Below are 12,876 nucleotides of genomic sequence, written 5' to 3'. Positions count from 1 at the left end.
TGATCTTGAGATCTCAGGGTATCAGCGTCTGAGGGCAAGTCTATAGCCTGTGCTTTGAAGGTCACGAAAATGGGAGAAAAGCTGAAAAATCCCTTTTCCAGGATTTAAACGTTAATTTCCCGCTTAGTACTCACAAAATAGTGAAAAGGAACCTGATTTGCGATTTTCAGATCTGAGGGTATCATCGTCTGCATCGGTTAGAAACGGTCATGGTGGCCGATTTTACCGTGAAAGGCGGCAGACAAAGAATTGGAAGGCGTATTTGGGAAAGCCTTAAGCCAAACTCAAGAAAAAGTAGGACGAAAAGCCGTGTATGTATCTAAGATGATGGCATTTTATTACACTTCCCTGAGTAATTAACTGAGGTTTTCCGGTGAAACACATCGAATTATTAAAGAAATAAGTCTTTGAGGTGAGTAAAAAAGATAACGACACTCTACATTTTTGCCATTGTTGAACGGACTTTAAGCAATCAAACCCAGCTGCTTCTGGTATTTTATTAAGGATAGACTCCCCGCCTTATTTCCACTAATAATGGAAATAACTTCTATGACGGAATCTAACAAAACTCTCAAAAACCGTTTTTAAAAAAAGAAACTGCGTATTTGAAATTATGAGCATTTTAAATTTCAACCAAATACAAACAGACTGAAAAGCCCGCGCCATGTTGTGTGACGTCACAACTCGAACCAAGAAACTTCAGTAGCCCGGCAACTGACAGTTACTCATAAAAATATAAAACTGTCAACATTAATTTCCCGCTTGAAATGCCAAGGAGGACGATGGAATATTATTTCCTGCCTTACTGCTCAAATGACTCCACAAAAACTCTGCAGAAAGTTTTTTGGTTGTCCCGGAGGAAGTCGGAGGATGGTCATCGCCCGACGGAATCCAATTTCTTTGGAGTCTGGTTTACATTGTGAGGATCATCAGGTGTGGGACAGCGAATCAATGCCTTAGGACTGGCAATGAAGCATTATCTGGTCCATACATAAAAAGGGGGATATCACACAGTGCAACAATTATAGAGGTATCACGTTGCTGAGTACCATCTATAAGATATTCTCGGCTACCTTACTAGGCCAGATAGCCCCAACTGCCCAGAATATCAAAGAGGCTTCACTCCAGGCAAATCATCAACAAATCAAATTTTCCCTCTGCGGCAAGCGATGGAAAAACTGTTGGAATATGGACGTCAGTTGCATCATCCTTTCATCGACTTTAAAGCCGCCTATGACAACATAGTCAGAGGAAAACTGTACACGGCCATGAAAGAATTCGGTATCCCGGCGAAATTGATAAGACTGACTATGCTGATCCTGACCAATGTGCTAGGCCAGATAAAACTAGCAGGATCACTCCCGAGGCCATTCGCCATCAACAACGGTCTAAGACAAGGGAATACCCAATCATGCGTCCTCTTTAACCTGACTCTGGAAAAAGTGATCGTGACGCTGGAGTAAGTGCGAGGGGTACAATCCTCTTTAAGTCCACCCAACTACTGGCCTATGCTGAGGATATCGACATCATGGGAAAAACGACCCAAGATGTAAAAACTGCCTTCATCCTGATCGGTGATTGGCGCGAGATGTTGGACCGCACATCAATGAAGGCAAGACAAAATATATGGTGGCAACGCCAGCACCAAAAACCAACCAACTAACCCACAACATCAAGGGATCAATCGTCAAACGGGGAAAATAATTTAATATTTCAGCGCTCCAGGGTCAAAGCTCTCAATGTACAAGACTAGATCTTGCCAGTCCTTATGTATTCCTCGGGGAAAAATTGTAAACTCTTGGCCGCGTTCGAGAGAAGAATCCTCCGAAGAATATTTGGCCCCCTACATGAGGATGGACAATCCCGTAGCCTACATAACAGCGAAATCTATGAGCAATACCACGCCGGTCTGTTTGTTGATAAAATTCGGCTCATCAGGGTGCGGGGGGGGGGGGGGGGGGGGGTGGACCATTTAATCCATATGGATGAGGATGACCCGGCTCGAAAAGTTCATAAGTACAATATCTATGGTAGAAGAAGAAGACGAGGCAGACCTTGCCTGAGATGGCGCGATGGCGTAGGCCAGGACGCCAGAATTGGTGGACCTCGGCGCAAAACCGGGATATCTGGAGCAATGGAGCATAAGCAAGATATACTTGACCGAATCAAAAAGCGGCACCCTAACATAAAATTCACGATGGAAGAGGAATCAAACGGTGGCATTCCCTTCCTCGATATCAAAGTACTGAAGAGGAATAAGGGCTTCGAATTCGACATATATGGGAAGCCATCGAGTACCCAACGTGCCACTATCAGGACGTCTAACCACTCACATCAGCATAAATTGGCCGCCTACCGATCGATGGCGCTCAGACAGATATCAGGTTTGAAAAGAAAAGTCATACATTTTTGATACAGCTACAAAAAATGGATTTCGGCCAACTCTAATCCAGAGCCTAATTAGAAAGATGCAAAGTACGAAGGAACGAAATCGTCAACGAGAGAATGATGATGGACACAGAACGACTCAGCATAACATACTCAACGGAAATGTTCCCAGCTTTGTGACGAATCTTGGCCAAAGAAGGCATCGAGGCAGGAGGATCAAGCAGGATCCACCGCGGTCAAATTGCAATTAGGCAATGAAAAAGACCCGTAGGGGAAACCAAACGGCCAGTCAACACTAGCGTCAAGGAAGATTTAATAGAAGCTGAGCTAATAAAACGGGACAGAAAAAACACATATCAATTCTGCAGTGGCCCGGCATGTTGTAGAACATGACCATAAAATGGAGAGGGCAACGGTGCTATGATAGGTCAAGCGCAACAAATTGCACCCTTAAGCAAGTTTCTTCAATGGAAAGAGCCTGAGGAGCACCGGTTCCTCCGAAGCCACTAAAGCCCTCATCAGCAAAGCCCCGACCAAATATCTGGCCACACGAGCCCATGATGAAATGAGGAAAGCTCGGTTTAAGGTCAGCTCATCCTCCTTCATAAGGATGTCTTCAGCTCCCACCCCACCTGGAACTTCTTCTTCTTTTTCTTCAGCCTTTGTCCCGTTCACAAGCGGGGTCGGCTCGTCGTGATCGGCTTCGCCATTTGGCTCTATCGATTGCCTAATCTGGGTGCAATCTCGAGGCTTTCAAATCCCCATCCAGCGTATCAAGCCACCATTGCTTAGGTCTGCCTTTTGGTCGTTTACCATCGACGACGATGTTCAGACCAATCTTTGCAAGTGAATTCTCGTTTGCACGAATTGCGTGACCATACCATCGAAGTCGCCTCTCTCGCAACTTTTCCGGTGCAACCCCATAACGATCGCGAATATCCTCATTTCGGATGTGATCCAGACGCCACTAGTCCAACGTAGCATCTTCGTCTCCATTACTGCAAGACGCCGTTCATTGTCTTTTATGGTCGGCCAACACTCAGAACCATAGAGAGCGACTGGACGGATGACATTGCGGTAAATTTTAGATTTGAGACGTTCGTTGATACGTCGATCACAAAGGACACCAGTTGTGGAACGCCACTTCATCCAGGTTGCGTTAATGCGTGAAGCAATTTCATAACGCCGCTCTCCATTGGCTGATAGCGTTGACCCGAGGTAAAATATAATGGATTTCACTCTTCCCCCAAACCGCCGTATAAATAATACTTTCTACTTTCTTTCCCCGATTCCTAGGCTTTGCCGAAATTACAACGCAGAACAACTTGGTCCTTTTAACTTCTCTACTCCGAGAATTTTATCTCAAATCAATGATGAGATTGCATCTCGACTGCATACTGACATGTCGCTGCTGCAACTGCAATCACTTGTGCATTGTGGTGTAATTACGGCTGTCAGATTGCATGGTCAAAAGATTCGCTTTCGCGTTATTGGTTTTAGTGACCGAAGAAATCCCACCATGGAAACTTCGTCTAGAACGTCGGCGGGACTCACTAAGGCAGGATATTGCTAGGCTGCCTCAACTCAGCTCTGATAATGCCTGCACACGGTTGAAGAATAAAGTACAGAGGGTTTACCGGAACTATGCTATCCCCAGTGATACACCCGTAGTTGAAATTCTGGACACACTAAAGTGGAAACTTTCTGTCGTATGCAGTCGGTTACGACGGTATGGCCAAAGTTACTCCAGACGTACCCAGAATGCAACATACGCGAGGAGCTTTTTCAGATCTCTCAACGAATACCAACAGAGCGTCCAGACAGTGCAGTTTTGTGTGACGAAAGCGAAAGAGTATTGGGTTGAACTTTGGGGATTACCCGCACAGCATGCTCAGTGGATAACCGCCGAAAGCACTCGCCATGTCAATACGCCTGGCATGAATTTTCGAAGTTCGATGAGCCATAAACAGCTCGAAAAACTGAAGGGGCCCAGATCTGGATCGGGTGCAGAATTTCTGGTATAAAAACTTTACCAGTCGGTTGGCACACAGGTCATTAATCGGCCGGAAAAATTTCCACCTTTCCTTAATGCGGGAATTACCTACCTTATCCCTAAGGAGAACATGGTGCAGGACCCCCCGCAGACACAAGATCGATTACTTGCTTACCAACCCTCTACAAATTCATAACGTCTATCACTAGTGGAAGGGTCAATGCGCACCTCGTTACCCATAACATTCTGAGGCTGCCGAGTTGGGTCAAGGGGTTGCAAAGAGCAACTCATTATCGACTCGGTAGTTGTAGGACAAGCAACTAGAGACCAAAGAAACCTCTTTAGTTGCTATATCGATTATGCCAAGGCTTTCGACGGCGTCCCGGATACCTGGCTAATCGATGTTCTACATCTCTATCGCATTGATCCGAAACTAATAAACACTTGATGTACTTAGATGACAGATGACAGATGACTGACGACCATCTTAGAAATCTGCTGCGAATAATAGACATGTTCAGCCGTGATATTCGGAACATTGAGCGGAAATACGTGGAGAAGAAGGTGAACTATGAGCCATTGGCTCGAGAAATCAAAAAAATTTGACGTCTCGAGCGGGTGATTGTAGTGCCCATAATATTGTCCCTCACAGTTTCCCTTGATATTCTGGGACTTTCACACAGTCTGGTTCAAACCATGCAGAAGTACACCATTCTGCATACGTGTTCGATATTGTGGGGGAGTTCTCGACGGATTCTCCCATTGACTTACCACCAGCCACAACCACCAGAGCCCCTTTATAATTTAAGTAGGTAGGATCGTCCAAACCTAAATACTTGGCACTTAGTGCCAGTGTTAGGTACAATCCTTTCCAGGAATGAATTAGGCTTTACTATTTTCTTTTGCTGTAGCCACTGTCTACGGTTGTTCCACTTGTTTGGGGAAGGGTCTTTTTTAGCTTCTTGTTACCTATTTCCTGGTTTTTCTGATCGTGCTTTCGTATTTTGAAGTTGGGTCAGTTGGGTTCCCATTCAACGCTTTTATGCAATAACTAAACATCGTCCACAATTTCTTCAAACTATGAATACATTTTATTTTGGATATTTATAGGTATACCTTAAAATTATAATGTAAAAAAAACAAGACAATTTCCACTTAGTCACTCAGTAGCATCCCTCAATCCCCGTATCAACCTCATTGGTTCCCAGTACGTTTGGATCACAAACAGTTCCTTGGATTGCTTCGTGGACATTTGCCCGCTGAATTCTAAAATTGACATCATCATAATTCAACTCGGCATACAAATAGGTTGGCAATCTATTGCTTATGACCCAAACACTCTGTTCAACCCCCCGATCAACCTTAAGATCGTTTGGGAAATACAGGGTAGTGGCATTCTGGATTATCTTAGCTAAGTTTTTTCGTGCATAAGGTTTACTGGTGTCCCAACAACCCACAGCATCCTGCGAGACTAACGTGTAAAACATGACATTTTGACGGTCGATTCCGACTGTTGAGGAGTGTCCATCTTTTCCACGATCACCAATCACTGTGAAGGCCTTGACAACTGTAGAGGTATCCGCACCACTAGTCCATAGATTTTCGTCGCGTAGGATTGCTGTGCTGACCATGAATTCCTAGAATAGGATTGATCGTTATGTTAGGCTACTCTGAGTTTCTAGACAATATAGTTTTTGGGAGTTACATTGAAGCTTGCCATTGGGTGGTAAAACAGGATGCGGTCATTGTACTCATTTGGTGGGAGCAGGCTTAGTCCGAATACACCGTCTAACCATTGGAAATTGAGTCCGTGCGTGTTAAAATCTGCCGCAAAAGGATTAGGATTGAAGAGATGATGAGTGGTTCGCCAACTCCGATTTTTGGCCAAGCTGTAAACTACCACCCCATAGCGCCAAACGTCGGTTACATAGGCATACGCATCGTTACACTGTCCTCTGCGTATATCAACAATAATGTTTGAATGTAGGGAATCTTGCTTCACCTTTGGAAATACAGGAATGGCTTGAGAGAACAGGAAGGGGATTGTAACAAATTTTTTTTCATACCTGATCTGGAGGCAGTTCATACGAAAGGATTAAACTATCAGTGGTCAGGTCAAAGACAACGATCTTTGGAGGACAAACCTGGTTAATACGGATCGTAGCGTTCACAACACCTGCATCTATCAACCATAAACGCTGACATTCGTCAATGAATGTTCTATAGACAGACATCAATTTGGAACAGTCTGGACTGTCCGGGTCACCATGTGCCGACCAATCTGGATAGGGTTGTAACGGTGGACTGCGCTCCTTCGGCGGAAGAGGAAGCCATGACAGGCTAGCCGGTACTCCACCTTTCCAACGCGGAGTTGTAATGAATATCCGATTTCCAAGGACATCGATGCCAAGCGGTAGGTTATTTTCAGATATGAATTTCCTTAAAATAAATTCAAAAAAAAAATTAAAATTAAAGTCTGGATTTTGGTCAGTTTGATTTTGCACTTTTTCACTTTAAGGGGGTCATCCCGTGTGTCGGATCCGCGGAATCGATTTTTTTTTTTTTTGGACGTCAATTGTATATCTAGATACAAGGGGTAGGGGTAAAATTGACCGTGAAGGTCCGCCCACAAAGATTGAAGCTCCATCAAAGTGCTCGGTCGACAGCCAGGCTCGGGAATGTGCGGGGGGGGGGGGTCCTGTGAGCGCTTTGATCGAGCTGCAATCTTTGTGGGCGGACCTTCACACGGTCAATTTAGCCAATTTGTTTAGATTTTTGGGATAGCTCTGCCCTCTAGGTCGTTATGGGCCACGCAGGATGATCGAGCTGATCTCCTATAACCACTCCTATCATTACAAATGGCGCCCAACGTGGGGCCCAACATTTCCTGGATTCAAGCCTAATTTATTATTTGCAGGTGTCCTGAATCAAATGGAAGATAGCCTATTCCGGCTCACAACTTCGTTTGGTGGTGTCGGATAGAGAATCAACATTGTTCCTGGCTAGGCTCCACGTACACTTGCCTTCAGATTTCTAGTTTTAGGTTTCACACCTTTTTCCCCGGAAGCAAGTGTTCCTAAGCCTCAATTTCCTTTCCCACCTTGTAACATAGAATTTCCTGTCCTATCCTTGGTAGTATACCATAAGAGCTAGTCGTTTGTTGTGTTTGCAGAGGAGCGACAGTTTTGACCTAGTATAACTTTGTTGGTAATAGTGCGATTTTCACCAAATTCAGCACGATAATGCTCTATGCTGTAGTCTATTTCGCTGCAGAATTTTGTGATTCTAGGGTGAACCTAAGGGGGTTTTACTGCCAATTACTAAAAAGTATAGTAATGTACTATTGTTAACTTTATTTGAACAGGTGTCGGTATGGAGGGTATTTCGGAGCCTAGGCACCATATAGTGGCAGTCCCCTGACTTTTTTCAGGTTTTTCGGTTATGTAGTTTCTGAGAATGGGTTCGTTAAAAAATGGTCAGTTTTAGCCCACCGCACTCCCCACCTTTTCAACAAATGTCAAAACTAAGAACGGCTTCGAAAAGTACTAACCGAGATCTTTAATTTGATACCCCGCATGACTATATTTGATGGAAGCGAAATTTACACCCCCCTTTTGCATGTATGGGGACCCCCCCTTAAATTCGACGTAAAAGGATGTAACTCACTACATGCGTGAGCGTTCACATTTCCCACCGTTCTACCAAATTTGGTGCCAATCGCTACAACCGTCTCCAAGAAAAATGCGTGTGACGGACAGACAGACAGACGGACAAACAGACAGACATCATCTCCAAAAAAGAGGATATGACTTACGCCGATATCCTTAGGAAGGTCCCAGAAAGGAGACTTGATGCTGGAGCTGAAGAAGTCTCCGGGCAAAACGGTGGAAAATTTCCTCGGCAAGGTGGGAAAGTCCTTAGGAGGAGAAGCTCAAGTACGGGCCAGAAAGCAGGAGCTTGTCATAGAATGTAAGGACATTGACGAAATCACGACCAAGGAGGATATCCGTGACACCTTAGAAAAGCAGTTCGGACCACTTGGCTCGCAAGATTCCGCAATCAGGGGACTGAGGAAGGCATACGGAGGCACGCAATCGGCAACCATAAGCTTACCAACTGAAGCAGCGTTCAAACTGTTGACGGCTGGGAAAATTAAAATAGGTTGGGTCGTTTGCCGACTCAGGGAGCAGGTATCCCTTAAGCGCTCCTTTAGATGCCTGGAATTCCGCCACATAGCGGCGAAATGCACCGGTGACTGTGACAGGTCAAAATGTTGCAGAAAATGTGGGAGAGAAGGCCATATGTTCAGGGAATGCAAGGCTGAGCCTGAATGCATGGTCTGCAAGGAAAAAAGGGCGTCGACTGAGTACAAATCGAGACCTTTCATTTGATACCCTACACAATTATATCCAGTGAAAAAAATTTTTGAATCCCCCCTTCGCATGTATGGGAAACCCCCCTCTAAAAACTCCACCTAAATTGATGCCACTCATTGTATGCGTGGGATTTCATAGTTCCCATCTGTCCACCAAATTTCGTTTGGATCGGTTTAGCCGTTTTGGAGAAAAATGCGTGTGACAGACAGACAGAGAGACATTGAATCGATTTTAATAAGGTTTTGTTTTACGGCCTTCACACGGGATGGGATGACCCTCTTAACACATGCAACTTACCCGTTCTGTATGGCAGCTAACCGACTTTCATAATTTGGGTAGGCAAAATCTAAAAATCGCCACTCATAGATTGATTGGAATACGTCCTGGTTGGGGGATGATTTCACAGGGAAGATGGAGCTGAATCTATTTTCGATGGGCGTATAGCCAGTAGCTTTGATGAAAACAGCGCAAAGTATGGAGAGTACGAGAAGTGGTTCCGGCCGAGCTAGTGGATGCATGTTTGGAAATTCAAGCCACAGTTGAAAAAGAAAGTTAGCGGATGTTCGAAGTATCTATCACAAATCAGATAGGAACTAATAAGGTGATCACTTATTCCTTCCGAATCCTTTCTGAATCTCAAAAGAAATTACGTTAATTTCCACCAAGTCAACTACTCGAATATGCACTGATAACTATTACGATCGACTGCATAAGATGCACTAACTGCCATCCCCATATCTAATATCTTAAACAAGTTTAAGGAAATCACTTTGATTCAACCCAACCACATAGGTGAGTTGTGTAGTGGAGCCGGAAAATTTCGTCCCACACTTGAAAAATATAAAGTTACAGAAGTGTAAAATGATTCAACAGTTAATCGCTCGTATCTATTGGATTATGTCTGCAGTGTTAAAAGTTATTGGCAAAGATACAAATATTCGCTTGCCTTATTGTATCTCACCAATAAGGTGAATGCACTTGGTGCATTCTGCAATGGTCGGGGAGGAGACCATGAGACAGGTGGGGCCGTAGAAGTACGAAGTTGCGTAAGGAAATGAAAGAAAAGGCCTTTTTAATGAAGATAATTAACATAATTATGCACTAAGTTTAGATACTTAAAACTACTGTATTGTATCTATTTAGCTCCTCTTTCGAACCATGATATACTGTCATCATTACCATATTTTAGATATATAAAACTATCTTCTTATCCATTCCAATGAAATCTAAAACTAAAAAGATAACATAACATTCCTCATTTGTAATATTAACCGCAAACGGAAATTATCTAATTGATCCAGTTGAACGGTTTCTAGGTCGCCGTCGTGTTAACTAATATGTCTATGCAGATTATGCAACGTCTAGTATGGCAAATACTTGAATTTCCAGTTGGGGAAAGTTAACTAATTTCCACTTCTATCTTAGAATTTGCATTTTTATATCAGTTCAAAGCTTGAATTTGGAACAATCTTGGATTAGAGATTGAATCAATATCTCTTTTGCAATCAGCAGATATAACGGACATTTCATCGTTTACAATTTTCGAATGGCAAATGTTCGGCTAAGAATTCCAGTCCCGGCAAGGAGACCCATTTAGGCCGGCCTTGGACGTCGAGTTTGGGCGAGTGCTCCATCGCTCCAGAACTTTAAAGGGACCCTCATATGGCGATTGCAGTGGGTCTCCGAGGAGCGTCCACCCTAATGAGGACCTTATACAAGAACCGTGGGTTGTTGGTGGGGTAGTCAGGGACCTAAACTTCCAACTGTGAACCTGACCAAGGATAGGTCTCCTGACCACATCCTGCGTTTACGCACAGAGTGTTGGGGTAGCTAGGTAGGTATCAGTGGCCACTCCGAGGAGCCCAATTAGCGCTTTGGTGCGCCGTTTTGATGCCACAAACTCCTAAGACCGTAACTGTTGTTATAGGAACAGGGAAGCAGAGTCCAGCTGGCTCGGATCTTCAGAGCCAGCCCGTAGCATTCACGAAGGAAAGCAGCTCTCCGACCTTCCAGCTAGAAATCTCACTGAGGTCCCCAAAGAATGGTTTACCCAGTGTCCGCAGCCTGACTCTAGCCAGAGCTGGGCAATCGCAGAAAAAGGGCATGAGGGTTTCCCTTCCTTCTCCGCAGCTTCGGCAATGCGAGTTGTAGGGTAAGCCGAGCCTAGCGGCATGGTCCCCTATGGGCCAGTGCCCCGTGCAGACCGCCGTACTCTTGAATGCATTTGCACGCGTCTGGCACAGGAGCTCTCGTGATCGGGCTATGTTATAAGCTGGCCAAATTCTCCTTGATTTGGTACAGCTTGTAAGCCCTCGCCATCTCAGGCCCGCGGCTGCTAGGTAGTGCGAGTAGGCCCCCGATAGCCGCCAGCGGAACACCGACTGTATTCGCCGAGGGACTGCCAAGAGCAGAGCCTTGCCTGGCCAATCCGTCAGCCCGCTCATTCCCCTCTATGTACCTATGCCCGGGAACCCAGAGGAGAGTGCCGCCCAGATGGTTGAGCCTGTCTCTGCACTGCCCCACCAACCGGGAAGATGTCGTCGTTGAGTACAAGGCCTTGATGGCCGCTTGGCTGTCGATCAGAATGGCTATGTTACGCTTGGGGCTCGAATCACGCTCCAGCCATCGACAGACTTCCAATATCGCCAGTACTTCCGCCTGGAATACACTGGTGAAACCTGGGAGACCATACGACTTGGATACACCGTGTGTATTCGAGAAAACCCCCGCGCCGACTCCATAGGCCATCTTTGATCCGTCCGTAAAGAATACCGTGTCATAGTCTTGCAACACGCCGCCGGTCTTCCACTTTGCCCTGGTTGGAAGGTCCACAGCAAAGTTTCTCGTGAAGTTCAGCTTGCGTGTGACATAGTCCGTGGGGGATGCCCAAATTTCTCGAGGTATTTAATCTAGAATGTTGCTGTGGCCGTAGGACTCCGCTGCCCAGCATCCGGACTCACGTAGTCTGACGGCACTGCACGCTGCAACATATTTGATGTGGAGGTCTAGGGGGAGGAGATGCAGGAGTACATTGAGAGCATCTGCCGGGCAGGACTGCAGAGCCCCCGTAGCACCTGCACACGCGGTTCTTTGAATCCTATTAAGCTTCGTTCTATTGTATTTCTTCTTCAAAGCCTGCCACTATACAATAGAGTCGTATGTCAGGATCGGACGCACTACAGCGGTATACATCCAGAGAACCATCCTCGGCCGGAGACCCCATTTCTTTGCAAAGGTTCTCTTACAGGCATAGAAGGCTATACAGGCCTCCTTAACCCTCAGTTCTATGTTCAATCTCAAATTTAGCTTAGGATCAAGGATTACACCCAGATACTTTACATTAGAGGAAAGAACCAATCTTTGTTCATTCAGCCGTGGTAGATGGAATTCAGGTATCCTTATCTTGGTGGTGAATAGCATCAGTTGCGTTTTGGTTGGTTGCACCCCCCAGGCACACCTTTCGCAACGCTCCTTCCACGATGTCGCTCATAATAGACAGAAACATCCCTGATACTAATATCACCAAGTCGTCGGCATACGCCACCACCTTCACCCCGCTGCTGTCCAATGTACGTAAAATTTTGTCCATTACTATTAACCAGAGCACCGGTGAGATAGCACCACCCTGGGGCATGCCTCTGTTCACAACTCTGGTCAAGTGGTTGCCTCCCAGATCGGATTGGATTATCCTGGTACTTAGCGTGAGATACCCCTCCAATCCAATACCGGTCAAGGCTTCCTTGATGGCGTTGGTACTGACGTTGTTGAAAGTTCCTTCTATATCCAAAAAGGCAGCAAGGGTATACTGCTTGTACTGCAGCGACCGCTCAACCGTGCCAATTACCTCGTGGAGGGCGGTTTCTGTGGATTTTCCTTTGAGGTAGGCATGCTCGGACTTAGAGAAAGGCGTTCTCTCCATAATCGTCCTTAAATGAATGTCCAGGACGCGTTCTAGGGTCTTCAGCTCTTCAGATTGGCCGATAGTCCTTCGCGGACTCATGACCGCGCCTGCCCGCTTTCGGAATGAAAACCACCCGTGCGCGCCTCCAGGACTGCAGTACGTATCCTAAAGTGATGCAGCTCCGGTAAATCTCAACAAGCCACGGCACAACCCTTTCC

The 12,876-nt window shown here is 45.6% G+C and overlaps 1 protein-coding gene across 1 annotated transcript; it reads right to left on the bottom strand.

The window, feature by feature from the left end:
• Window positions 1-5,502: 5,502 nt before the first annotated feature.
• On the bottom strand, window positions 5,503-9,472 carry LOC119660832 (protein yellow). The gene is made up of 4 exons (XM_038069702.1): window positions 9,055-9,472; window positions 6,448-6,820; window positions 6,087-6,383; window positions 5,503-6,018 (listed from the first exon to the last, which is right to left on the bottom strand). Exons 1-4 carry the CDS (start codon window positions 9,273-9,275, stop codon window positions 5,545-5,547), a joined length of 1,365 nt encoding a protein of 454 aa, XP_037925630.1. The 5' UTR covers window positions 9,276-9,472; the 3' UTR covers window positions 5,503-5,544.
• Window positions 9,473-12,876: the final 3,404 nt, after the last annotated feature.

The sequence above is a fragment of the Hermetia illucens genome, chromosome 7 (assembly GCF_905115235.1).
Source record: "Hermetia illucens chromosome 7, iHerIll2.2.curated.20191125, whole genome shotgun sequence".
In the NCBI taxonomy this organism is placed as follows: domain Eukaryota; kingdom Metazoa; phylum Arthropoda; class Insecta; order Diptera; family Stratiomyidae; genus Hermetia; species Hermetia illucens.
The sequence above is the reverse complement of the archived record's forward strand: the minus strand, read 5'-3'. Positions and strand labels throughout refer to the sequence as shown.

Coding starts and splice junctions, on each gene's coding strand:
- LOC119660832 (XM_038069702.1), bottom strand. CDS start 9,275: ATGCATCCACTAGCTCGGCCGGAACCACTTCTCGTACTCTCCATACTT. Junction 6,384..6,447: donor ATGAACTGCCTCCAGATCAG/GTATGAAAAAAA, acceptor GTATTTCCAAAG/GTGAAGCAAGATTCCCTACA. Junction 6,019..6,086: donor ACCCAATGGCAAGCTTCAAT/GTAACTCCCAAA, acceptor ATCCTATTCTAG/GAATTCATGGTCAGCACAGC.